The following is a 26,675-nucleotide window of genomic DNA, read 5'->3' as shown; positions in this document are numbered from 1 at the left end:
TGGCTCGTCGGTTATTAACGCAGCTGCGGGGTTGGTTTTTTGTTTTGCTTTTTAGCTGAGAAGTGCTGGATTAAGACCCAGCATCTCACTCTCTTGGCATCTGAAATAAAAGATGGGGCTTTTGGAGACCCCGTGACGGTGGTAGCCATCCAAAGTGGGACGGGATTGTGCAGCATTGGGTAGTTTTGTGGCTGAATAAATAGCGATAATCTCGCCTGAGAGCTGGCTGGAGCCCATCCGCTGGCGCTTGCGTAGGTCGGCCGTCTGTCAGCTGAGCCCTCCACCCTGGTCTCGCTTCGCGTTCGCACCAAAAAAACCCTCACGTTGCGCTGAGCGTTGTTTTGGGGGCGGCGCTTTGGGAGTAAAAACAGGAAAAATGGATCCTTTCCTCGGCTGCGGCTTTGCCTGGGGGGTGCTGAGTTGTCGTGTGCTCCCGACTGCCCGCGGGGCTTCCCCCTTGCATCTTCCTCCCTTGCATCTTCCTCCCTCGCATCTCCTGCAGCCTCTCTTGCCCCCTCGCATCTCCTGCAGCCTCTCTCGCCCCCTCGCATCTCCTGCAGCCTCTTCCCCATGCATCTGCCGTCGATGCAGCAGGAGGAGCGGGTCGGGGTGGTGACGGCGAAGGGCTGGGATGTGTTGCAGCCGGGTGAGAGGGATGGGGCTGGAGACGAGCCCGGCGTCGGGTGTTTTATTCCAGTCCGGAGGAGCCTTGGATGCTAAAGCTGGGAGCGGGAGTGTTGCAGGGAGTTAGGAGTTGGGCTACGCGGGGATGGCGAGTGTTTACCCAAAGCCAAGAGAATATTTTTCTGTGCCTAAGGAGAGAAAAAAATAGGGTACCCCATTAAAGTGGGCTGGAGAAGAGGGATTCTGCTGCCATCCCATCAAGCACCTCCAAAAGGAGTGTTTTTAAGACACGCCCTGATGAGATTGAGTCCTGGTTTAAACTGAGGTTGAAACTTAAATCTCTTTAGGTTTCTTTTTTGGATGGAATTTAAAAGAGGAAAGAAGTAAGGACTAACAAAAGTTTGCTTTCTTTAGAAAAACAAAAGAAAACAAAAGTTTTCTAACAAAAGTGGCTTTTCCTCACTGAAGGATCATCTGAATCCTTTTTGCCTGAAGCCTCCTTTAGGTTTTGATTTATTTCAGCTATTAACGTTCCTCTTAAGAGCCAGAACATCAAACTTAGGAGCGAACTGTGGTTGGTATCAAAAACCAGGTTGCAGATTGCCTGCTTCATCTTCTAAATCAAATAGTTTATTCTTTAATATTATGAATTATTCATTGCAAGCGTAGCAGCAGGTGCCAGGCTGTTTACACGAGGATGCCGCGTTATATTTTTCCACCTTAATAATGCGGGTCCTTGCCGCAAAGCTGTGCGGACGAAGGTTGCTGCGAAGCTGGGCAAAACTCGGGTTTTGTGTGAATTATCCAATTTGCTGCTTAGAAGTTTGCCCTCTTTTTTCCTTACTATTAAAATAATGTTTCCCTTAGTCAGTGCAGAACAAGTCAGGGGTTTGGGGGTGGTTTTTGGTTTTTTTTTTTAACTGGAGCATCATTCCCGTAAGAGTGGGACCCCAAAAATGGATAGTGATGCCCCGGCGGGATGCTCGCTTGGGATGGGATCCTGCCTTTCGGCTGCAGCCAGGCAAGCTGACCTGGCTCGCCTTGGATACCAGCATCACTCCAGACAACCCTCCGCGGCACTAGGATGGAAATTCCCCTTTTCTACCCCAAAACCGGCCCTGGTGAGGATTTCTCGGCGAGGACTCGCTGTGTGGCAGCCGTCTCTGCGGGCTGCTCTCCGCTTTTGTTTACATCTGGTAGAAAACTTCTTAAATTTACTGATGAGGGAGTAATTCTAATCCTTCTCAATGAGATCAACGGATTAGTGTCTCAGATGCTTATAAAATTGCGAGGATTAGCCGAGCCTTTCCCCCCCCCTTTTCTCTCTATGCCGTGGAACGTCATCGCCGCATTTTAAAAGGGGATCTCTGTGCTGTTACTAAGAGCTGAACCAATTTATAGGGGTCTTTTGCCAATCAAAGTGTTTCAAAACCATATCTTCATCCTCTCCCTCGCTCGCTCTGGCTTTTTGTGCAATATTAGGGTTTTTTGTTGGTTGTTTTTTTCTTTTTTCCAGCGTCCCTGGCACCAAACCACGGTAGCTGTTCAGCAGATACGTTGGGTTTGCGTGGCTTGGCTGCGTTGCGGCGCCCGTGCGGGTAAGTAGGGAGCTGACCCGAAAGCTTTCCTTGATAGTGACTTGCAACATCACATATTGAGATGAGCAGATCCTGAAAGTGATGTTATTTCCCGAGGTTGCCCCTTATTGCAAAGGATTCGGGCTTTCGTGGTCCGTTCCCAGAGGGGAACAGTCCTTTTGGGTCGACGGGATGCTTTCGCCCCGGCTGTCGAGAGCGATGGGACCGGGATGAAACTCCACGCACCCCACATTCCTGCATCCTCTTAATTATAACCTGCGCTTTCATTAGGACGTGGTCACTAACCGGCTCGCAAGGAAAACCACGCACGGAGGTAACGTGGAGGAGGGTTGAGTTCAAACCCCGTTGCTCTACCTCCTCTTGCAATATTGCCTCGTGCCTTTCCCTGCAGGATATTTTTAAAATGCCTTTTCTCCTGGGTCGATGGCTGCGCGGTCGCTTGACCTGCATGAGCAGGGCAATCCCAAACTGCCTAGTGGTAGGAGCTCCAAGCCAGGAATTTCTGGCCCCGACCCAATATACTTTCAGAGGCAAGCTTTTAAATATATACAAAGACAAGCTCATAATTTCCACTATACTAATGAGGCCACGGTGTTTTCATTGAAATGTGCCAATAGCCGCCGCGGTGGTATTTTAGCAGCCTTGTACTGTGAATCCAAATGTGATTTAACATGGCAGCCCCCGCAGAGCGGAGGAAAACCGGCTTCTCCTGCTGAATTTCAATGATGCTTCTTGGCGGCGCTACCCAAAAATCCCCACGGCGGTGGGACCTTTCCTTGCGTTTCATCCCGACGCGGGTTTTCCGCTGAAATGCCACCGTTTTGGTGAAGATGGGGAAGGGTAGGAATGGGTTGAAAGAGGGATAACGATATTTGAGGAGGGGAAAGTCTTGGTTTTAAAGACTGGTTTTCAAAGATGTGTGGCTGGCTGGTGCGAGGCGGCGATTTAATAACCAAACTCGCTGGAAGTATCTTTAACTCCTAGTAAAAACCAAACGCGAGGGCTCCCAGGCATCATGTGCTCTCTTGACCTTTAAAAAGACACTCGAGGCAGCCTGCCTGCTCGTTGCTAAGCCGACTCGTTAGTGCCACTCGTATATTTTGCCTTCTAGTAGGCGATTCAGCGCCCGGGAATTTGTAAAGATCCAACAGCAAACTATTACACGCCTGAAAGTCGCGTTGGTGTTTTTTAGCTTCGCTACCCGAGGAGGCCCCAGTAGCCTTGAAGCGGTTGGAAAATATTTAGCGGGTTTTGTTCGGTCGGCTGCAAGAAAAATGCAAACTTTAAGCAACCCTCTCAAAAGTTGTTTGGTTTTTTTTAAACGAGTCCTGCGTCAGCAGCACACCCGTAACTTGGGGTTTTACTTATTTAGGGCTCAATTTATGAGAAACCCTTGCAAGAAGCAACGTCCTTCAGCAAAGCGGAGGTATGGGTAGGTAATGCTGAAAATTCATGCATGGCTATCCATCACCTCCTGGTTACAGACCCCCGTGCTGCAGGGAACCCTGAATTTTAAGGTCCCTTGACTTTCTCCATCCCACTAAGGTCAGGCCACAATGCCAGGGAGAACAGGGAAGAAGGACGGTATCCCATGGCATTGCCTTTGGCGCTGAAACTCTGCACCACAGAGGAGGAGATGTGTATGTTGGGTTTATGCGTATTTATCTCCGTCAAGCACCTCGCTTGGCCATGCAAGTCTGGCAGTGGAAAAGTTCAGTTTTCCGTTTCCAGCTAAATTTTGAGGTTTTTGTGATCCTTGCAGCCACCTTTGCTTGTGCCGATCCCATGGGAGTGAAGCGGTTTCTGTCCCATATCTGCATGGCTCCGAGGAGGGCTTTTTTGCTGGGCTCTGAAGCATTGCAAAATCCCCCTGGTCTCTGTTAGCAGAGCAGAAGGAACGATAAAAAGAAATACTCCCCTAAAACCCAGTACTTTTGTTAAAACCAGAGGAAGGGCGGGCCGACTGTGCAGCTCCTTTTTCTGTAAGTATTAGGAAAAATAGCAAACGGCAGTGACGTGGCATTAGTGTAATTTCCCAGCAGGCTGAGTTTTGGGTTTGTTTGGGTTTTCCTGAAGGCTTTTTCATGCTGTCAGCATCTTAAAATACAAACCTTGCAGAATCGGCGTGGGCTTTGGGGGACGGCTCCTCTGTAGGATTTGTTTTAGTGACTTTTTTCTGGTATCCAGACACCAGCTTTTTCGCTCTTCTACATCCAGCTACCTCTTCTCCTTAATTTTTACAGCAAATATAAATGGTGCAATTAAAAGGGTCTGCGGAGAGCATTCCTGAGGACTGAAATCCAGAATCCGGGAGCAGACGGCAGCAGCATAAAGAGGAATTCTTCCCTCTCTGGCCTCATGCTGCTTTTCCACCGCGAGGCTTTACAGCCATCTGGATCCCCTTTCAGATTATGCCCCCCCCCCCAAAAATCCATAGCAACCAATCCTAGCAACCTTATTTAGTGTAAACGAGAGCATTATGCCTTCCTGCATCCCAAATTGCACTTGGCTCCTCTTACTGCCTTTGTAGGATGGCTGCTAGCAGCTGCGATTCCCATCGCCGGCACAGGGTGCTGCCTACCTCCAGGAGGATTTTGTAGGGATTATTGATCCCTGGATGTTGCACTGATTTTTCTTTCCCCCCCCCCGTTAAAGGAGCTTAGGAAACAGGGGAAAAAAGGGTTTCAGGAGATCGTTTAGTCCATCTGCTTCTCAATATAAAAGAGTGGAGAAGGCCGGTTGCTCTTCTGCTGTGCAGAAAGCGATTTGCTTTTGTTCAGCCTGAAGATGACTTGGACCAAAGCAAGATGGTCTTCCAGGTGTGATATTTTGGGAGCCCCCCCCTGGCTCTCGGTGTCATCAGCCAGGAATTTGCAAATTCCCTGGAGCGTTTAACACCACCTTCTCTGGTCTGGCCCTTCAGCGGCGTAGGCCGAGCATTTCTCGCGGGGTTTCCGATCCGCTTTCCCCAAGGAACCTGTTAATTGGGGAAAACTCTGCAAACGAGGAAAAGCAACCGCAGACGAAGGTGGAAGATTATTTCCACCAAATTAAGTAATAGGGGCAGGGGGGCTGCAACGTGCGGCGTGAAGCTGCCCACCCTGCGGTGATGCCTGACTTCAGCCCTGGCTTTCGCTGCTTTGCTTGGTCTAAAATACTCCCATTTTTAATAACAGGCGTGTTATGAATTTTTTTAGCACCTGAGCTACATGGTACGGGGCGATGCTGCTCCGTTGAGTGCCGTGGCGGCAGGCAGGGATGGAGGCAGCGATGGGGTGACGTGGTCCCATCACCGTGACGCCGTACAGGGTACCGGGGGGCTGCTGCCTTCTGCTTTCACCACCGTGAGGATGAACGGGGCTGGGGGCAGGAGGAGACAGCAGCACAACCTTTCCCACCGCGCTTTCGGGAGGAAGAGTGAGCTCGGCGGGTCGTGACGTTGGATCTGGGATGGAGCTGCATGCCAGGAAAAGGGGGGGGGGGGGGGCGCACAGAAAAAAAAGGAAAAATCCCCAGGGCCAAAGGGAAAAAATTCCTCAAGTGTTATTTCATCGCCGAGAAGCAAACTGAACCGTACGCGGGCAGCTTGTGTGCACGTTTCAAAGCGAGAAGCTGCCGACTCCGCTTCAAACCCTCCTGATAAGTGATTTCCATTTCTCATTTCTGCGATCCGATGGGAGCCTGAGCAGGGCTCTCCTCCAAACTCCCCTTCCCCCCTCCTGCAGACCAGATTAAAAAGCGCTATTGATTTTTTTTTTTTCTTTCCCCCCTGTTTATTTTTGCCTTTTTTCCTGGAACTTGCAAAATCAACCCTGAGCAAACCTGTGGTTTGCCTTCCCAGCGATGCTGGGCGAAAGCACTTGACTTTAAACTCGGCGATGGGAGCTGCAGCTGACCTATTTTCTGCACGTTTCTCTGCCAACGGTAGCAAAAACATTTTCACGTTTAAAGGTGCTCTTCGGTATTAAGGTCCTGGGATCATTTGTCTGTTAAACTGTCCAGAATCGAAAGCACTTGCTGAAAATTGCAGTGGTACCAGTTGCAGTGCCGGGTATTTCTTTTGTTATAAAGACTTTTCTATTTTTCTTTCCAGTGGCCAATTGCTTCGTCGCATTGTCACATCGCTCTGTCTGTGTCCCCCTGCCCAAAGGCGGTGGAGAGGGTTAAGGTTTTGTGCTCGGTGTTGGCCAGCCGGGGAACGCGGCCAGGAAATTTCCCGATTCCAGTTCAAAAAAAGCATCAGATTCGCTCTCGGGGAGAAGGGATCAAAGGTTCGAAGCGGTTCTTGGTTGGAGGTCAGTTTGGTTTCTTGGTTGTCCAGGCACGCAACAAAAATCCACCGCCACCCCCCAAACTTGCACACAGCTGAAATGAGTAAAATAAACAGTTTTTGTTCCGTTTGACACCCAAAAGTTTCCTCTGTTCCCCAGCTGCGGCGCAGCATCGCCCCGGATGAGCTTTGCTGGATCTCGATACGACTCTGCCCCGCGGCGTAAGGGACCGCGAGGGACCTGTCGGGATGCTCTCCGTTCCCGGCACGCTCTGCCGCGCAGTCGTTAATCCCGCTAATCGATAACGCTGCCGAGCCGTGCGCCGTCGCTCACGCTCCTCCTCTGCTCGCTGCCGGCTTTTTGCGGTCAAAGAGGGTCCGATCGGATGCTCGGAGCCAGCGCTGGATGCTGGCACCGTCCCCAAAGTAGCATCGTAGCTCTACTAAAATCACAGCACGCCAATTTTTTCCACACACACCCCCCCACCCCCCCAGTCCTGTTGTCCCCTGGTTTTGCATGGCAAAGGACATCGCTCCCGGCTGGAACAACGTTGAGATTTCCCCCCGCTTCATCCCAGGCGAAGGCGATGTGGCCGCGTGGCATCTCAGCATCTCTCGGGCGACAGCGATGCTGGTTTCGGGGGCTGGCTCTGCAGCTGCTTGCGATTTTCCCACCGCCGCGCTGCGGATCCTCGCGCTGGACCAGCTCCAGAGGTGGAGCTGAAGGAAATTCCTTCCAGCTGCTTGAGGTCAGGGCTTCGCTCTTCTTCTGGGGTTCACGAGGGGGGTTTTTTTTGCCTGCGAGTTAAAAGCAGGCATCTCTCACTGCTGCTTTTTAAACACCTGGAAAAATCTTTAGGGTTTTTTTTTTAGATATTATCCTATTAGGCATACCCATTAAATAACCTTTATGTTGTGGATTTATTGCATGGAAGAATGCCCCGCTTTGCAAGACAACTTGGGGTGTTTCAGAAAGGTCTTGTCAGCTGCTCACAGTTTAACTTTCAACCGAGTTAATAACCGTTTTCGTTAAACCTGTATAAAACACGTTGCGGACTTGCGTAACGCCTTTGAAACTCGAGACGCCGTTCGCGCTCGCTTGAAATCTTTCCCATCGATAAAATACTTCAACTTGGAGTTTCGCCACGGCTTAGCGTTTTCTTTTCCCTGAGATTCGTGGTTTCGATTGGGCGACAGGAACCTGTGTGTGTCTGGCTTTGTTGAGTTTTTAAAGCTCGGTATTTCCTGGAGATGGGTTGGCTTCGCCAGCTTGGCCGGTGGGATGCTGTCGGGGCTCAGACCACCGGCTCCATCCAGTTTCCCCAGTTAATGGTCGGGGAGGTTCAGACCAGCCTGGCTTTGCTTTGAATCCCTGCGGAGGAAGTTGTTCGTCTCAAAAACATAAGGTAAATCCCTCTGAAAATGGGTTTTTATTTACAACGGCAGAGGCAGAAACCACCCCTCCACCGAGCGCGTGGGCTATATTTAGGCCCCGTGCACGGCGCTCGCGTGGCCCCTTTATGCACTGGTGTTATAAATAAATAATAATAATAAAAAAAAAAGAGCGAGCAGCTCTTATTTAATGAGTAAAACCCAGAGAAGGAGCGCACAGTTCAAATCCATGCGGTAAAGCAGCAGGAAAGAAAAAATTTGCGGCTTTCAGCCCGTGAATGATGCTCGTGGCATCACCTGCAGTGGACCAGCAGCGTCCCTGGTGTCACCCCTCGGCCTCGGGGACCGTGGCTCTCCTGCCTCGCTCCCCGCCTCCCTGCCTCAGTTTCTCTGCCTGTGAGAAGATAATTGCCTCCTTTATTAATCCCTTTGAGATCTCCTGATGAAAGCTCTGGGTAAGAGGTTGGCCCCGCTTATTAAGCGCATTAAGTGCTTGCTATGATTATAATAGGGATTAATTTGGCTAGGTGGCTTATTTGGGTTTGCCTTTAACAGCCCAACTTGTAATCAAAGTGCTGCGAAGCCGGTGAGTTAATGCTGACCTGTAACACTTCACTTCCTGACTTCTCGATATGCCGTAAACAGTACCCTGGCTTTTAATTAAAGCTCGTTTTTGTAGTCGTCGAAGAAACGGGGATGTGCTTGGCCCTGCGCTGCTGATTCACTGGAGGGTGTAACGAAGGAGGAGGCGCGGAGCTCAGGTCATTCTGCTTTGTGGCGTTGCCGTCCCCGGCTCTCTCTGCATCCCCGCGTACGGCCCCATTGCGATGACGCTGCCGTTCCTTTTTATTTTTGCAAGCTGTTGTATCGTTAAATAAGTTCCCTCCGTGCTGCAGCCTGGGAAGATCAGATTTTCTCTCCTTTGCTTTAGTCGAAGGTGTTTGCAATATATATATGTATAATATTGCAACATATATATATTGCAATATATTATATACACAGTATATTGCAATATATATATATTGCAAAGAAATATGCATGCATATATATATATATTTTTACTTTTTTTTAATGTGCACTTAAAAGATTTTCCTCCAGCCAGCCCCTGGGACTCCCGTAGGGCTTCCCTGGTTCAGGGCTTTTTCTTCCCACTCTTTCCCCACGTTTATCTTTCTTCAGCAAACTTATTTCTTCTGTCCTGACCGCTGCTGGCTGGCAGGCGCCCTGCCCGGCCCTTGATGTTTCACGGTCCTCTCCCCGTGATTTCACGCTCCGTGAGGACGTGCTGACCCGATGGACCCAGGCACAGTCGGAGACCTCGGGGAAATGGGGCATCGGGCAGGTGCCTGCCCAAATTCCCCACCGCTTCGTCTCTGTCATCGCAGCAGGTTCATTTTTTAGATGAGCAGCAAATCAACATCTCCCCCCCCTCCTCCATAACCGCACGCTGCAGAGAGGGTCCCATCCAGCCCTGGGGAAATCCTCCCCTCTGGAAGGTTTCTGCGGTGCCAACCTCCTTTTCTCCGGGCAGCTCGTGCCCCCCATCCCGGGGGGGTTGCGGGGACCGGCCGGGGGTGGTGGGTGCCCCAGGAGGGGCATCTGCCTGCTCTGAAATGCCTTGGCCTGAGAGAGAGCAACAGGGAGGCTTTTGTTCTGCACCAGAAACTTTTCATCCTTCTTTACGGCTCCTTTTTTATTTCTTTTGGCTGCGCTCTCACAAATCTGAAGCAGATTAAAATACAGTTCCTCCCCCCCCGACTCCCCTAAAAAAAAAAAAAACCAGCCCCGAAGCTTGGCTGCTTAAAATCATCAGATTTCAGTGAAGTCTTTTAAAGTTAACAGTTTCCTGGATCCTGTGCAGGCTAACTTATTTTTTCCCTCTAACCTCTGTGTTTTTTGCCGTAATGTTTCTCAGCTGTTGCAGCAGGAGGGAGGGAGGAGCAGGGTATCTCCGATGTGGAGAAGGTTATTTCACACGGGGGTTGGATGAATCTGGTGTGGGACTTGCTGGACTTGCACCGTAGGGGACCGAAGGGTTGTCCCCGGGAGGCTGAGCCCCCGCGATATGGCCGGCAGGTAGGTCACGGTTGCATCGGTGGCGTCCTTTTGGGGCAAAATATTAGGGAAATGGTACCGTTGGAAGAAGAGAGTAGGATGCTGTGGGTGGGACGGAGCTCTGTTTCTACTGACCGTTTGTTTGCCGGGGGCTGTGATGGTTTGTAGCTGCGGCCGTGGTCATGGGGACCGGTGGAAGAGCTGCCCGGCTCGGCTGGACACGACCGTAAGGATTTTTTCTGGCTTGATGAGATTTGCTGCCCTAAATGCAGCCCGGACCTTCCTTACCCGCCATCTCTGCTTTTGTGCTCGGTCCGCTGCGGCATCTCCTGGTGGGAGAGCTGAAGCAAAGCCCCCGGCTCTGGTAAGAAGAGCATCACAAGTTAAAGGAGTTGTAAAGGAAAGAAAAATAATAGTCTGGTGCTGGTTGGTTTTGTTGCCTCTTCTCCAAGAGTGGTCTCTCCTTCCTTGCAAAAAATCACCCGAAGCTTTCCCAGACGGCGGACGTTTGATTTTTCTCTTGGGTGGTTGAGGAGCTGGAGCCGGCCAACCTTGGCCAATGCCCGTGACTATCAACACAGGCCCGAGGGCGAGTGGGGACAGCCGGAGCCTCGTCCTCCAGCCGGAACATCCTCTGTCGCGTGAGCGTGACCAAGGGGAGAGCCCCTGAACCGTCTAAAATCCCTTTGACCCAGCAAACAGCGCGGAGACGAAAACCAAACCCAACCCTGCGCAGCGACGCTGAGCTGCGCATTAACTCTGCTGGAGCCGGGAACAAAGGTTTGGGGGCTGGTTTTGGCTTTTTTTAATTTATTTGCAAAGCAAAACAGCTCGGCTGAGCGGAGCAAGCGTTGGTGGAGGAGCGTGAGCTGCCGGGTGGTTGCTGTGCTATAAATCCCATCCCCACCAGTGCTTGCAGGGGGGTGTGCCGGCTCCCCAAGCTCTTGTAGCATTTCCACGTTGGCCGGGAGAGTTTCTGAACATGCGTGTTGGTCTCTGGAGGCTTTAATCAAATCCAGGCTTTACCAGAAATTGCCTCGAAACTTCCAGCGAGCCGAGGAAACCGAAAGCAGCCGGAGCAAGGAGGCTCTCGGGCAGGCGTTCGGTGCCGGCAGAGATGCTGCCTTCGGCGAGGGGCGCGAGGAGGGTGCAGGCGAGGGGCTAGTGCCGGCGAAGCAGCCGGGGTGAAAGGTGAGTCTGCTCCCTGCATAGCAGCTGGGGAGCATGCAACGTATATATGAGCAATGTGTATACGATGGGAGGATGGAGGAAAGCCCAGGGGGTTCGGCAAAGAAGGGTTCTCCAGGGGGAAAGGAGATGCAGGAGCGAAGATGCTGCTTGGAGGAGTGGGACGTTCAGAGGATGCTTTGCTTTTTGGAGCGTTGCTCCCCGGCACGTTTGGGTTCAGGTCCTGCGGTTTCCCCGCCGTCTTCTCGCCCCATGCAAAATTGGGAGCCATACAATTAATGCGCCGTTGAAAACTCCCCGCTCCAGGGGAGGGTTTTGTTATCCCTTGGTAATTTTGTTTGGGAAACAGGGTTCAGACTTCAGGTACTTTCCCTGCTTGTTGTGAAATTTAATTGCACGTCCAGCCCTCTCCCGTGGGCAGAAATGAAAACAAGGCGTATTTTTTTTACTTCCTTTTCTAAGGTGGGGGTGGGTGAACTTTATGCCTGGCCAGAGACAGTTGCGATCATTCAAGGGTGAATGGCTCAGAGAACGATTGCAATAGAAGGGAATAAGAAGAAGAAGAAGTAATAAATATGTGCTTTCCAGTTAAGGGTTTTAAGTATTAACGTGGCGTTACAGCAACAAGGGTTTTTTTTATGGTGATACAGAGACACCGGGCTGGTTTTCCGCCTGACTCCTGAAAAAGACTCCGTGAGGGTTATTGTAAAATATCAGTGTCCCGTGTCATAAAACTAAAATCATGGGAGAGATCATACGCTGAAGTCGTTATCCCAGGCAGCTGCTTGTGGTTTAATTGGGTCTCTCTGAGGGGAGGGAGGTTTTGGTCACGCGTCCGAGACGTGGTACGTCGACAGCCAAAATCGTTGCATCTTCCTCTCGGCCGCCGTTTGCGGGTGCTTCGGGGTTTCACTGGGAGGAAGCAGCCTGGAGTTGTACTGAGGAATAAAGCTGAAACCTGCAAAAATGCCCTTAAACCACCAAACCCGGATCTCACGTGGAAAAAACCAAACGCAGTCTCTTTTATGGCCCCTGTAATTTCTCAGCGGCGCTGCCATATGGCACGGGAATGTCCTCGTCCTCTCCTTTCTGCTGGGGATGCGCTGGGAGTGTTTTGAACCCGCGCCGGTTCATGTACACGCTCGATGGTTTTGGAGGGGGGATTTCTACGGAATGAGGAATTGGTCTCGGAAACCGCAGGAGGGGAAGGGAAGGCAAACCTGCCTTGCTACAAGGCTTTCTGGCTGCTTTCAGTATTTTGGCCTAATTAATGAGGGGTTTGGGGGACATCGGCTGCAGCCGGGGCTGCTCGGATGCAAATCCCCGCCGTCCATCTGATGCAGCGTTTAAGTTAAAGGATGACGTGTGTAAGGAAGAGGGAAAATAGCTGGAGGAGAAGCTCACAGCGGGAGAAGAAAAATCCCAGCCCTGGCTGATCCAGCCCTGCTTTGTTTTCAGGGTTACCGAGCTGGGGGCTCGGTTTCGGGCAAGGATGCCTTCACCCTGGGGGGTGAGGAGTGAGAAGGCAGCGCTGCTCGCTGCCCTCTCCTTCCCTTCCCCGCCTGGCTTTGGAGGGACCACGGGTCTCCAAAGGGCATCCCGTGCCGCCGAAGGAGCCTCACGTCCATGTGTTTTTCTCCCTGTCTCCGCAGCCTACCCATGAGCTCGGACTTCCAGCATTACAGTTTCAGGATGCCGAACATCGGGTTCCAGAACCTGCCTCTCAACATATACATCGTGGTTTTCGGCACGGCCATCTTCGTCTTCATCCTCAGTTTGCTCTTCTGTTGCTACTTGATCAGGTAAGGGAATGTTCCCCGGCTGCTTCAAGAGCTGCCCCGGTTCAGACCGAGCCTGTCACCGATCCCTCCATCCCAAAAAGAGGATGGCATCGCCTTGTCTTTCTGCGATGCATCTCGTGCCAACCTGATGTGACCCCTGAAGTGGTTTAACTTTCCCTCATCATCAAAGAATTTGCTCAGCCACGTAGTGTCAGACCCAGCGTTCATCCTAGTAGAGCCAATAGACCCAGCGCGTACGCAGTGAAGTACTGAACGCCGTCTGCCCGACACATCTTGGAGCTACCAGTCCTGCAAGACAATTACATTAGCCGCTTTAAAAACAGGAGATGTATTTATATGTATGCTTAAACAGGCATGAAAACATGGTTGGCTTCTCAAAAAGACTGGAAAGGGATGTTTTATGGTTCCTGCTTTCTGCTTAATGTTTCAACACGTTTTCCTCTTTAATGAGTAACTTGTGTACTGTGTGCTTAAGAAATGTTTAATACCTGCTCCGTTCGTTATTGTACACAAATTGCTCATTCAACAGCGCAGTTTAGAGATTAATGATGCGGAGTTGATTTGTTAATCTGAAGGATGGGGGGAGCGGGACGGCAGGGTTAAAGGTTGTTCCAGTTTGGGGCTTGTTTTAATTATTTTATGGGCCATTGGGGAGAGAGTTGGGCCACTAATTGAGAGGAGAAACTCTTCCTGCCGGAGGGAAAGCAAGAGGCAAGTGGGGAAAAACACGGTGCCTGGGAATCGAGGCGGCGATGGGGGTAAGTTGTGCTGATAACCTGGGATGCGGGGCCGGCTGCGCCTCGCCCTGCGGCCGGGAGCAGAGGGCATCGCTCTGCTGGCAGCGGCTGCCGAAATCCTGCGTGCCCGGAGCTCTCCTGCCAAGTTGCAGAAGAGCTTTTCCATCCCCTTTCCCTCCCCTCTGGCTTTTCAGATGGCCCCGGCTCCCTGCTAGCCGTACATCCATTGCATCCCCTCCCTCCCTCCCCGTATGACAGGCGCCTGGTCCTTGCACCACGGAGGCTGCATCTGGCTGGCTCACGGCAGCCAGTCCCACCAGGTTTTCTCTCCAGAGGGTGTTTAAAAATGTTTTGTCCTGCTTTTGTAGACCAGGGAAGCAAGATTTCAGTGTCGCCTTCTAAATATTTGATGATTTCTACCTATTTTTAGCTCTGTACGAAGCAAAACCTCGTAAAACTTGCAGGTGAGCCCAAACCCAGGCTTACCCAGGGGTGATTTGGGCTGCCTGGGCGTCATATCTTCACTTTTGCCTACAATTATGCACAAGAAAAGGGTGTTTGAAGGTGCAACGCATCTGTCACCCGGCAGACAAGGCAGAAACAGATCGAGGGGTCATCCCCGACCAGGCGATTTGTATCTTGGTGCTCGATGTTGACAAGGTCTGTGCTGGGATGTTGTATCTGCGTCAGTGTTCGCATTTTAACTGGGACGCCAGTGGGAGGGGATGCAAAAAAAATAGACAAATGGTGTTCAGAAGGCTCAAGGACGTGTTTTGCCCAGATTGAGCTTGAATCTATATGGCTCGCTTGCAAAATGAAGAGGTGTTTGGACTTTCAGAGTATTTCCTGGGCACCGGGTCTTGCTGGGTGTGTTTCTGCCCCAAAGAAGAAATAACAATAGTAATGTCTGGAAGATCAAGCCAGAAAATCTTTAAATTTAGAAGTCGGAGGCATGTTGTAAGAGAGAGGGTGAGTAACCGGTGAAACAAGCCAGCAAGGGAAGTGGCAAGTCCTCCGTCTCTTCGTGTCTTTAAATCAAGACAGAGGGCCTTTCTGGATGAGACGTTTTGGCTCCCGTTCCCGGGAGTAACGAAGTGCTGTTTAACGACCTATGATGGATGGGAGGTTGCATTAGATCATCTAATGATCCCTTTATAGCCCTAAACTCTATAGAGACTCTATGAATTGCTCTTCAAACCACTGCCCCCAGCTCTATTATTGGCAAAACAGAGCCAAACAAGAATCCTCCAGCCCTCGTTTCGGAGGGTTTTGCCGTGCCATGGGGTTTTAGCTGTGCCGATGTGCCCCAGGAGCATCCACCTCCTTTGAATTTGCTGTGTCATCTCAGCTTGTGTCGGGTAGAGAAGCTTGAGCTTCGGCGTAGCTTGGAAAGCCTTGTAGATGGACAGCAGGAGAAGGACCACGTGCCTGCAAGTGCGAGCATCCCAAATGATTGTTCTGGGAAGGATTTACCATGTCGCTCCCCTTCAGTGCATTTAACGCCGAAACGTTGCTGGCGCCTGGCTGCGTAGCAAGCAATACTGCAGCCCTGCAGCAGGAGGATTTGGTATACAAAGTAAGATATTGAATTTAAACTGAATTTTTCCCGTCCCAAACCAGCTGCTAAAGCCTCCGGATTACCCCACGCATTCCTGACCCCTTCTGCAATGAGGTGCGTGGCTTTAACGCAGAATCACATCTGGAGGCTGTATAAAAGAGAGTGTTAATTTAACAAGCGGACGCAGCATGGATCAAACCGTGTCGTTGCAGAGAAACCGACCCAGGGCAGAGGGGTGCGGGCAGGGACGGTCCCTTCGGGAGCTCCAGGGCTCCGCTTGCACCCGCAGCGGTTATTTGGAGGTACAGCGGCTCGTGGCTTTCCCCAGGCCCGCTTTGGTGCAGAGGCAACGCAGCCCATCCTCTCCCTCTCCCTCCTCTCTCACAACTCGCACATCTGCAAATATTTGCAAATAACAAGCGGAGCTTGTGACACCGTCCTCCGGGCCCTGGTTCTCATCGCCTGCTCCAGCTCAGAGCATCCCGTGCAGCCCTCCTCCGCATCCCCGGCTGGGGAGGCATCCGAGGCGTGGAAGAGCAATATCTGGTGTATTTACCCCTAATCACAGAGCTGACAGCATTAAATAAGGATGCGCCGGGGGAGGAGGGCACGGGGGGCTGCGCTTTGCAACTGTGTCAATACAGAGTGCGCTGCCCGCCCGACGGGAGGAAGAAGTGACGTTTTTAATCGGGTTGGCTCAAACGGAGTCCGATAGGAATTTCAGCCAAAAGCAAAGCAAAGATCATTGCTGTCTGTGCGCAGCCCAGCAAATCTCGAGCTCTTCTGCCACTGCAAACCACTCCGGTACGAAGCAAGGGTCCCACCCTCGCAGCCGCTGCCTCCGCTTGGAAAATGGAAAAAAAAAAAGGAGGGGAAGAAAAATGAAGTGAAATTTTGCAGGCAGCCATTGTGTCTGATCTCTGCTGAGTTAATGACAGTAATAACCTCGTGTTGCCTTCAGTCCCTAAAACCAGTTCAGAAGGATGCTGAGCTGAATGATGCTGTGCTTTCCAAGCATTTGAAAGTGTGCACGCTCGGGTAAAAGCCGCAGCATTCTCTCTGCCCGTGCTTCGGTGCACGGGGCTCGTCTCTGCCCAGACTAGAGCGGCTCAAAGTCTACGGCAGGCGCAGGGTACGTAGCCCTCAAAAAGCCCTTTTTTTTTATGGGCTCTTCCTTTCAAACCTGCCAGGATCAAACGCAGCGGTTGGGTTTGGAGAGCCCAAGGAGCCCGCTGGGCCGGGAGAGCGATGCAGCGATGGGGTGAAGAGCCAGTGCCCGGTACCTTTCTATTCTTTCTGCTGTAAAGTGTCAAATAAGCAGATCTGGGAGGTAAACCTGCAAAAAGTTGTTTCCTCTGCATTTTATTCCCGTGATCGTTGGCTTGCTATAGACGATTCAGAGTCACCAGAGAAACGGGGTGCTCCCTTTCCGCGGCAGGCCTGGAAAGCTTGGGAAGAGATCACAAAACCTGCGAGAGGCGGTATTAAATGGAGGGATGGGTGACGGCGTGCGCGCACGCGCCGTCTCCAGCCACGCGCTGGCTTCAAGACGCTGTGTGGTCCCTTATCTAAATCAGCCATCTGCCAGAAATTCCCCGGAGTCACAGCTCTTGAAACGAGATGGATGAAGCCCTGGGTCCGACAGGGAATAACGCTTGCCAGGATCCAGGGTCTCCTTACGACAGCTGCGCTAGATCCGACCGGGATCCATCTGGCCCAGGATCCTGGCTTTGAAAGGAAAGCGTGGAGGAGCAGACCGAGCTCGCACGCTTCGGGACCAGATGTGCTCCTGCCGTTCCCCATAACCTTCAGCGAGGGGTTTTTTTTTTTGGGCAAAGTCTCCCGTATAGCTCAGCACCAGCCTGTGGCATTGTAGCATCCGTGCTCCGACGGCACGGAGCTGCACGGATCTGTGGCCAGGTGGTCGCTTCTTCCATCGCTGGTCCGGATGCCTCCACGGCGTCCGCAGATGCTTGGCTTGTTCTGCGTGACACCTTCCCTCCGGTGGCTTTGGCTCATCGGGGCCAACGTCTCGGTGCTCCGTAAGACAGATGCTTTTTCCCGTGCTGGGAGAGTTTTTCCCCTTGTACGCGGTCTCCAGCCGCTCATCTTGCTTGCCCCATCTGTGTTTCATAACCGGTTTCCCAGCCGCCGGGATCCCCGCGGATCGGGCTGGTTTCATCCTGTTTTCTCTATTGTTCGTGCATCTTCTGCTCGTGTTTCTCCTCGGGGTCGTTGGCGGAGGGATGCGACCCAGCCTTCTCCTTCCTGCCTGCTGCCATTTATCCGCGGCTCTGCAGGCAGGTTCCTGCCAGGCAGCATCCTTAGAGGAGGAGGGATGGCTCCCCGCTAAATTCGGGGCTCAGGAGCCGACTTACTGCAACTCTCTCTGCAGCATTAAGGTGCATTTTTACCCATTCTTCGACTTTTAAGGCCACGACAGTTGCAGGGGGGCAGTTTGAGGAAAAAGGACAGGGATATATTTTACATCCTATTTTTCTAACTCACCCACTGCAGCCTTGCGGGATCAGAAAGCCTCCGAGAGCTCAGACTGAAACAGCCGGGGTTTGAGACAACCCCCAGAATATTTTCGGAGAAGCGAGATTACAGGCAGGGGGGTTTCCATCTGAAATCACACTCGAGGCTGGCTGGGGAAAATATTCCTATGGCTGTCCAAGCCCTGCAGACATGCACTGACATCTTATTAAAAGTCCTTGGCCAACTCTTTAGCCTTGATGACTTCCCTCTTGAGTTTTCAGAGCACTTCACTAAATGCCATGTCTTGTAATGAGAAGCAATATTAGTGGTTTGTTCGTTTTTTTTTTTAAAAACGTTTTATTTTAGGAGCATAATCGGCTTCTCCAGCCAGCTGATGCCTGCAGAGCGCTCCGCGGGCTGTGGAAAATGGGCTGCTGCTTGTTCTGCCGTGGAAAGATGTTTTATTAATAATAGTTTGGACTGAAAACTCTGGAGGGATGTGAGTGTGTGTGCTGTTTCGCTCGGTCCCCAGGAATGGGGACAAATGCTCCCAGCCGTGCCTCCTGGAGAGAGGAGGCTGGAGAGGGAGGGGACGGGACCGGCCTTTGCTTGTGGCCTTAAATTCCTGCTGCCACCGGCTGGACTTCCCACCGCGGCAGGAGTTTTTGGAATAGGTTCATCCCTTCCATCTCCATGACTTGATTTAATCCAGGAATGGATGCTATTGAGGGAAGAAAATCCCCAGAAACCCAAAATTGTGCTGAGCACAGTGCTTCGAAAGGTGGGTGGGGGAAGCAGCTTATGCAGTTTATAATCTTGATTTTGTTCCACCGGGCGTTGGCTCCGGCCCCGGCTCCTTCCCAGGGCAGGGCCCTGGGTCATTGTGTGGGCTTGTCACCCCGTGCTTTAACATAGCACATCCCCATCTGCTCTCCTGATAAAAAACCCCCAAATCCCAGATATAGGTTTCTTCCTGCGGTTTTTGGCAGCTCGTTATCTCTCTGGTTATTAAATTGCCCCCTGTGATAGGAGGCGAGAGATGGAAGACATCCCACTGCTTCTCTTCCAAGCTTTCTGCTCCGGTGTTGTCTTTGGATGAATTAGCCGTCCTTTGCTTGCTCAACCACACGGATGACCTCTTGTTGAATGCTTCTTCCTGAGGTTTGGGAGGCAGAAGCGGCACGATCGGTCTTATAATTGAGATAAAGCTGTGTTGAGGAACCCCACGTCACCCAAGCAGCACGATGGGGGCTTCGGTGGGAAACCTCTGAGCGGGGAGGTCTCCTTCCCCGTCCTCGCTCGAGCGGAGCGGGCTTTCCTCGGGTCTGAACACCCGTGGCTTGCAAAAAGGTGCCGCGTCCAGTCTGGAAATTGTTGGCAGCAGAAGCGGTTGGGAACTGGGGGTATTACGGCAGCTCGTGATTTACTGAACAGCTTTTGCTGGTCTTAACGGTGCGGGTGATATCTGCGTGGAGAATTAGGGAGGTCAAAAGAGGAAAAGGGGAGGAGGTTGTGTGCTTTTGGATGGAGACGTTGCCGCTACAGGGAAAGCTGGCTGTTGCTTAAATGCGTCGTTTCATGTGGCCATTCTCATTTCCGAAATGAAAAATTAAAAAAAAAAAAAAAATTAAATCTGGAAAGGAGGGAAATGAAATGTTTGGGGTGTTACAGTAATCCTGATTTTTTTGCCTGTCTTCATGTTTCTCCCTGTTTGTTTCTTTTGATTGCAGGCTCAGACATCAAGCACACAAAGAGCTTTACGCCTACAAACAGGTGAGATGATACACAGTAAGTTGTCGTCTTCTCCCCTTCAGCTTAGCGCCAAATCCACGTTGGAGGCAGTCATTCCTGCAGGTTCCTTGTGTTGGTGTTCTCCTTGGGAGGCTTTTGGTCTTCGAAGAGAAGTTGTAACGCCCAGGCAAACCCTGATGAGGTTTGTTTAATTGTTTTCTGCCGCTGGGCCCCCAGGAGCATCTCTCAGCTGTCAGTCTGCAGGTCTTCGCGTTTTCAGACGAGGTCCCGAGCGCTGGGGATGTCTCCATCCCTGGAGCACCTCAACCGAGCAACCTTTCCAACCCTCACCTTATTTCCCGCTGTGAGCAGTAACGCCGTCGCTTTCCCAGCAATCAAACGATGTTTGCGGGGTCCGAATCTGCTCCCCGGCTTGGACCCGGCTGCTCTGGACCACCGCAGCCCTGGGGCTCTCGTAGGGACCTCTCGTAGGGAACACCTCCCCGTCCCTTGGCAAACCCAGCTGTTTTCCGCAGGCACCTACACGCGCCAGCGCCCTCGTTAAAATAAACACGGCCAAGAGGTCGGTGTCAGGTTGCTGCTTCAACGTCCTGTTTTCTCGGGGCTTGTGTAATTTTTCTGCCTCCAATCTGTCGTTCGAGCAGGGAACTGGGTGAGTTGGGCTGATACGATACGATAACACGTGGTCGCCCTGGATTTATAGCCCTCTCCAGGTGCCTGGATGGAGTGAAAATGAAGCGGCAGACGTCCGTGCAGGAGCTTGTTGCAGAGTGCGGGAGCCCAGGAGGTTTAAATTCGGGAGGAGAACTCCTGGATTGGTCCTCGTGTTAGTGGTTATAGCTGTGCCAGCGCTGCCTTCCTCCTGTTCCTGCACAGGGGTGAAGACCTGATGCGCTCCCCGGCTGCACCGGGTTTACTGGGGGTTTCCAGTTCTACTGGGACGCTAAACTGGATCTCTCTTTGCGGAGATTTTTCCTGCGAACGCTTGTGGCAGAAGCTGTGTCCTGACCCCGGCGCTCTTACAGGTTATACTCAAGGAAAGGTGAAGGAGCTGAACCTACACGAGGTGAGTACGTCCCTGGGGCGTGGCGTAGCGGCAAAGGCTCCCTCACCCTCCTCTTCCTCGCGCTGGGGAGGGATGGAGAACAGGCAAAGGCTGGCACAGGTAGGAGGGTGCAAAAACTCAACGTTTAACTCCATCGGGAGCAAAATGCACAGCTAGGTGTGCTTTGGAAAGCTGGCAACCACAACTGCTTTACTTGTTTTTGGAGAAATGGGGCACCTGAAGCCTCGAAGCCTTCATCCCAGCCTGTGAGTGCCAGGGGCAGCGTGGGGTGTTTGCGGTGCTCGGCAGGCGGCAGAGCTGGACCCCGGCCGAGACAGCCAGCCGGGATGCCCTGGCCTTGGCTCTCTGCCTTTTAGCTGGGGCGAGAGGCGAAACAGCGGCGTGGGGAGCCCCGGGGGACCTGCGGCTGCTGCAGTGGACAGGGAATACGTTGGATTTCAGGAAACCTGCCCGGAGAAGATTTTCTCCGGCCGCAGAGGTGTGCCAGCATCACTGCCCGCTTGCTGCCAGCAGCGGGATTTGCTCTGCAGCCTCTTACCTCGTTACAGGAACACGGCCAGGGCAGGTTAACAGCAGCTCCCGACGCTGCTTTTCTCTTTCAACAAGTCTAGCTTGTTTATGCAGCCAGTAACGCACATCTGCAAAGGAGGTCTGGATTTAAACCATCTCCCTCCTCCTCCTGGGTTCCCTTTAGCTTTTACTGCGTTATTATTATTATTTATTGCATTATTAATTATTTACTGCATTATTATTATCACTGCAGTAAAAGCTGTGGATAAAAGGGGAGGCAGAGGCAGGCTGGGCCGTGTATAAACAGTGTCCCTTGACGGTTACGTCCCTCCAGCCCGCTCAGCCTCGCCACCGTCAGAGCATGACGATATCCAGCACATCTCTGCCGCCGCGTTACTTGGGCGGAGTAAACTCTGCTGGGATTTAATTGAAATCAAAGATAAACATGCTCCCCGGGCTTCTGCCCCTGCGCTCCTGCTTTGCAGAGAAGAGCTGGCTGGAAGAGGCAGGCAAAGGAGTATAAGAATTAAAAACCCTTTTTCCAGCCCCAAAACCATGGAGGTTTCTTCTCAGATTCGGGAGGAGGGCAAGAGCCCGCGGCAGCTGAAAAGCAAAGCCCGGCGGACTTTGCATTTAAGCTTTGCAGGGGAATTGCGCCAGCGCCTGCCCCGTCCCTGCGATGCGGGCTCCGAAGCGGCTCCTTGCCGGGTCCCTCTGCGTTCACGAGTTAAGAGGAGGCTGAAAGACGGCTCAGAGTAACGCCGTTGCCCTAATCCACCTCTACCTACCTGCCCCTTGAGGTTTAACACCCGTAGTTTCTCCGCAGGTTCCAGGCTGTTTGGGCTGAGTGTCCCTATTTACAGACCATTTTTCATGCTGAAGTTGAGCAGGAATCTGCTCGAACCCTGCTTCAAACACAGGCTGGATTTATTTCCCCTAATGACAACAGAAATGCCCACCCGCATCCGGACCCGAGTCCCCTCGCCTGTTAAATACCAGCTCCATTTGTTTATAAGCCGCTATTTTTTTTTTTTAATTCCCCGAGCAGAGCAACAAGAGCCCATCCCACGTTTCGTCCTCACCCTCCGCTCCCCGCAGCCGAGGCTTGAGGCCCCTATTTCTGATCTGCTTGCATTAAATTGACTTGCAGTGGGATTTTTTGCTGGCACGCAGACTTAAAAGCACTTCCCGGGTGAGAAGCTCGTTGCAGGGGGATTTGGGAGCGCGCCGGAGCTGGGAACGCAGCAATAACCCCTCCATCCTCCTCCATCACCTCTGTTCCCAGCTCTCCGCAGCTCTCCCAGCCCAAACGCTTTCGGGAGGACGAGGGCTCCGTGGGAAGGGGATAGAGCAGCTCGAGCTCTTCCCTGGGATTGGGAAAGGCTGGAAGGGTTTTGCTCCAGCTCCTTCCAAAATATCCCTTTTGGGCATTTGGATTTTGGTATTTACAGTAAGCGGTTCTGGAAAGCGGAGCACGGGGCGGGAGGGGGGAATTTTGCAACATCACGGGCGGCTGCCAGGGCTCGGCCGGAGCCTTGCAGAGGCCCACTGAGCTCTTCAGCCCCGTATTTTTGGGTTTGGTTTTCCTCTTTTTTTCCATCACGCCGCCTCTCCCTGCCTTTCACGGGGCTCAAGATGTGTGCGTTCCCGGGGCCGACCCGAGCAGCTACGCCGGCATTTGCTGGCTCAATAAAAAAAGTCTCCGACGAGCTTTGGAAAGTATCGATGGGTGCCGCGTCCCCAGGAAAGCCGGGAGCCTCCCGCGGCGCTTGCCAGCCGCCTGCCTCATCCCCAGGGCTTTTGGCAGCGGGGCTGGCCTTGTTTCAGGCTGCCGGAGACTCCCAGGCCGGAGGGGCAGGGGAGCGGGGCTGGGAAAACCAGCTGGGAATATCCAAAATCCCCAGGAATATCCAAAATGGGTCAGGAAAAACCGGCAGCGTGGGGAAGGAGATTTCGGCTGGGTCTCTCGCCCGCCAAGAAAACAGCCACCAACCTTCCTGTCCCGGGCCAGAGATGCACCCTTCGCCTTTTCCTCTTCCAGAGTTATCCCTATGGATGCAGCTCGGTCCCGGGGACCAAGCAGCAGCATGGATCCGTCCCCCTGCACCCTAAAGCCTCCTAGCACATCAAAACACATCCCAGCCTTGGCGGCTGCTGCTCCAGGGAGGCTCCGGGGACCCTTCCACCGGGAAAGGGAGACTCAAGCCCCAGCCGTGCAATCCCAAAGCCCGGGCAGCAAAGTCTGGGAAGGCTTTGGGGGGATTTCACCCCTCGGTGATGCAGAAGCCTCCCAAACGTTTCTTCTGCAGCAGGGGGGGCAAAAAAAAAGCAGCTTCTTGGTCCAAGCGGAGGGTTTATAGCAAAAGAGGAGTTTGCTTTCCCTGTGGCATGGGGAGGTATTTCTCTCCCACCCGCAGTGTATCCTCGCTGGCATCAGACACCAAATTGCCCTTTTTTTTCCCCAACCAAAGGCAGGGGTGAGGCGAGCACTGGGGAGAAGATGGAAACTGGCCGAGGGCATCGCCTGCGGGGAGGGTTTTTTTTTTGGGGGGGGGTGCAGTATTTGGCTGGTTTAGAGACCCGTAGTTTGTATGTGCAAAAAAAACCGCTTCCCGGCTGCTGACTGCCTGCTGTCTCTGCTCGCATCTTTCAGATCTGCGCCGTTTGCTTGGAGGAGTTCAAGCCCAAGGACGAGCTGGGGATCTGTCCCTGTAAACATGCCTTCCACAGAAAGTAAGTGCAGGGAAACGGGAAACCGAAGCCGGGCTGCCCCGACCCTGCCCGGCGGCCCCGGGGAGGCTCTTGGCGTGCGTGAGCTCTCCTGGTGCCGCTGCCCCCCCCTCGCCCCCCGGGGTTTCTTCCCACCCCAATTCCAGGGGAAGGAGGGGAATTGCAGCAAAAGCTCCTTATGAAATGAATTTGAGCATTTGGAGCAGCAAAGGTCCAGTCGTGAGCTGGCAAACCGCTTCCCTTTATGTATACGTAGACTTATATATTCCAAAATGTATATGTACGTTTGTGTGTTGTGTTTATATTTACATATATAAATTTATATCTATTTATAAAATAAGATACTCAGAACCACTGCAACAAGCTCCCCAGGGAAGCAGTCACGGCCCCAGGGCTGTTGGTGTGGGGTTTAACTTGTAGGTTGCCCTGTGGCCTCGCTGAGCCTCATGGGTCCCTTCCAACTCGGTCTATGATTCTATCATCAGAAATGTATATATATGAATTTTATATAGATGTATTGTATAAAAATGTAGAACACTATGAATTTTATACACATAATATATACACATTATATATGTATGGTGTGTGTATATATATGGTGTATATATACATTTTTATAGAGTAGGTATTTATAAAATGCATATATTCATGTAGACCTTTTTGTGTATATATGTATTTTATATATTTTTATGTATGTGTATACATTTTATATCTGTTTTATAAATATATATATATATATATATGTGTACACAAAAATCCATGTATATATAGACACACACACAGAGACAAAAAAATTCCTGATAAAATAAAGACACCTAAACAGTGAATTAAAAATTCGGCAGCGGCAGGGTGACAACGGATCAGAGCTGGCACGGGGCGCCCGGCCATGGCCTGTCACCCGCCGGGGAGGCCAGGGGTGGCTGCCACCCCGAAGGGCACGTGGGCACCGAGTTAGGGGTTATTTTTGCAGCACCCATTTAATGACCCCTGCCCCCGTGTCTGTGTGTCCATCCCTGTGTGTGTCCCGTCCCCCCCCAAAAAGGTGCCTCATCAAGTGGCTGGAGGTGCGGAAAGTGTGCCCGCTCTGCAACATGCCGGTGCTGCAGCTGGCCCAGCTGCACAGCAAGCAGGACCCCGGCCCCCCCAGGGCCCCTCCCCGGCGCGGAGAACATCGTATAGCTCCGCCGCCCCAGGGACTGCCCGCCGCCGGCCCGGGGGACTCGAGACAACCAAAGCACTACGGCACCAGCACGGAGGGACAGGCGAGGACGCAGGCGGCCGGGCGGGGAGCCCGCAGCACTTTAAAGGGGGGCACGTCCCCGCCGGCCGAAGCGGAAGAGCCCCGCGCCCCAAAAACCTGCCTCCGCGGAGCCGTGCCGGCATGAAGGATCTCGCACTCGAGCCCGGGCTCGATTCCTCTCCCAAGGAGGGGACTCGGGGTCCTCCGTGGGCGCCTGCACGACATCCTTCTTCCAGCGCATCCCTTCTCCAGCACGACGTCCGCCGGGAAGCAGCGTGGGGCACGACGGAGCAGTATGGAACCATCCAGCAGCGCCTGACAGCCTCCTGCAACGCCGCGACGTCCCCCGAACGCCCCGGTACGCTTCCCAGCCCTGCTGCCCCCCCATGCCCCTCCACCGCCCTCGAAAACGATGCCTAAAATGCAGGGGGGGACCCCGGAGCATCACAGGTGGTTCCTGCCCCATTCTCCTCTTTGCCGTTATTTTAACGGGGTTACCTTTGCCTCTGCAATCCCTACCTAGAAAATTAGGTCACCCCGGCGCAGCGACGCCGGGGTCTGTGCCGCAGTTGGTGCCTCCTTGGCACCCGCTGCTCTCCGAAAGGGCTAACCGGGGCGGGGAAGCCGGCGTCGCCCCAGAGATGGCAGGGTGGAAGTTGCGTGGGGTCTCGTGGGCTTTGGTTACCCCATCCACCCTCCCCGGGGTGGCCGTCCCCCTCCTTGGCGCGATGGGCTACCTCAGCGGGGCCGTTAGTCCCTCCGACGGGCACGATCCTGGCGTGAACCATCAGCGGCGAGAGCCGGCGGCGGCCACCTCCTCCTCGAAACCGCGGCACGGCCTTGCCGGGGTGGCAGGCAAAAAATCCTGTGCTTTGGGCTCGTCCCATCGCTTTCGGCCTGACCCCGGGGGTTTCTGGGCAAGGGAACGCGTGAGCCGGCAGCGTTTTGCCTTGCCGAAACACCCCAACCCAAGCAGCATCAAGTGCAAAAGCTGCTGGGGGGGCGGGAAGCCGTGCCACCCCCCTCGCCTCTCTGACCACCTCGCGGGGTGAATTCAGGCACCGTAGCAAACGCCCGGCGTCCCCCTCCATCTTCACAACTCTTATTCCCTTTTTTTTGGGGGGGCCGGGGGGGTGTCAGTATTACATGGTGATGGCTTTCCTGGCCCCCCCCCGGGCGCAGGATGGGGCGCGGGGCTGGGAAGGCTCCGGTGTCGATCCCCCTCCTGTAAATACTGTGCGACTCCCGAGACTGTTTATGGAGCGTGGAGCCTCATAGACGTGTTTGTACACTACGAATTCTGCAGCAGAATGTTTTTTAAAACGTTTGCTGGGTTTTTCGGTTTTTTTTTTTTTTTGGTTTTTGGTTTTTTTTTTTAAGCTATATTTTTGTATATTTAATTGCTATTTTGAAATTCTAATAATGCGTCTTTTTTGCTAATCACACTATTCTTAAGGAAAAACGAGGAAAGAAAAAAAAACAGTTTGCATGTGATTTGACTTGAAATGTAAATAAAAGCAGGTTTTGGAAGCGGGGTGTGTTTGAAGGGTGGGTGGAGGGGGGCGGTTGTACCTGGGAGACCCCGGCCACGAGTAAAAGGGAGCATCCCTCGTTGCTCAGCCCTGTGTCACCCCGGGGACGTCCCGGGACCTGCTGTGCCACGTCTGACCCCAGC

At 52.7% G+C, this 26,675-nt stretch overlaps 1 protein-coding gene across 1 annotated transcript; it reads left to right on the top strand.

The window, feature by feature from the left end:
* The first annotated feature begins 9,949 nt into the window (after positions 1-9,949).
* Positions 9,950-24,939, top strand: LOC127028139 (RING finger protein 24-like). Its single transcript, XM_050913926.1, is given in 7 exon segments — positions 9,950-9,960; positions 12,780-12,929; positions 19,433-19,483; positions 20,487-20,520; positions 23,684-23,763; positions 24,803-24,904; positions 24,906-24,939. Coding segments are annotated over 7 exon segments (462 nt in total).
* The last annotated feature ends 1,736 nt before the right edge of the window (positions 24,940-26,675 follow it).

The sequence above is a fragment of the Gymnogyps californianus genome, unplaced genomic scaffold (assembly GCF_018139145.2).
Source record: "Gymnogyps californianus isolate 813 unplaced genomic scaffold, ASM1813914v2 HiC_scaffold_214, whole genome shotgun sequence".
NCBI lineage: Eukaryota > Metazoa > Chordata > Aves > Accipitriformes > Cathartidae > Gymnogyps > Gymnogyps californianus.
Note: the sequence above shows the minus strand (reverse complement) of the source record. Positions and strands in the feature narration are given on the sequence as shown.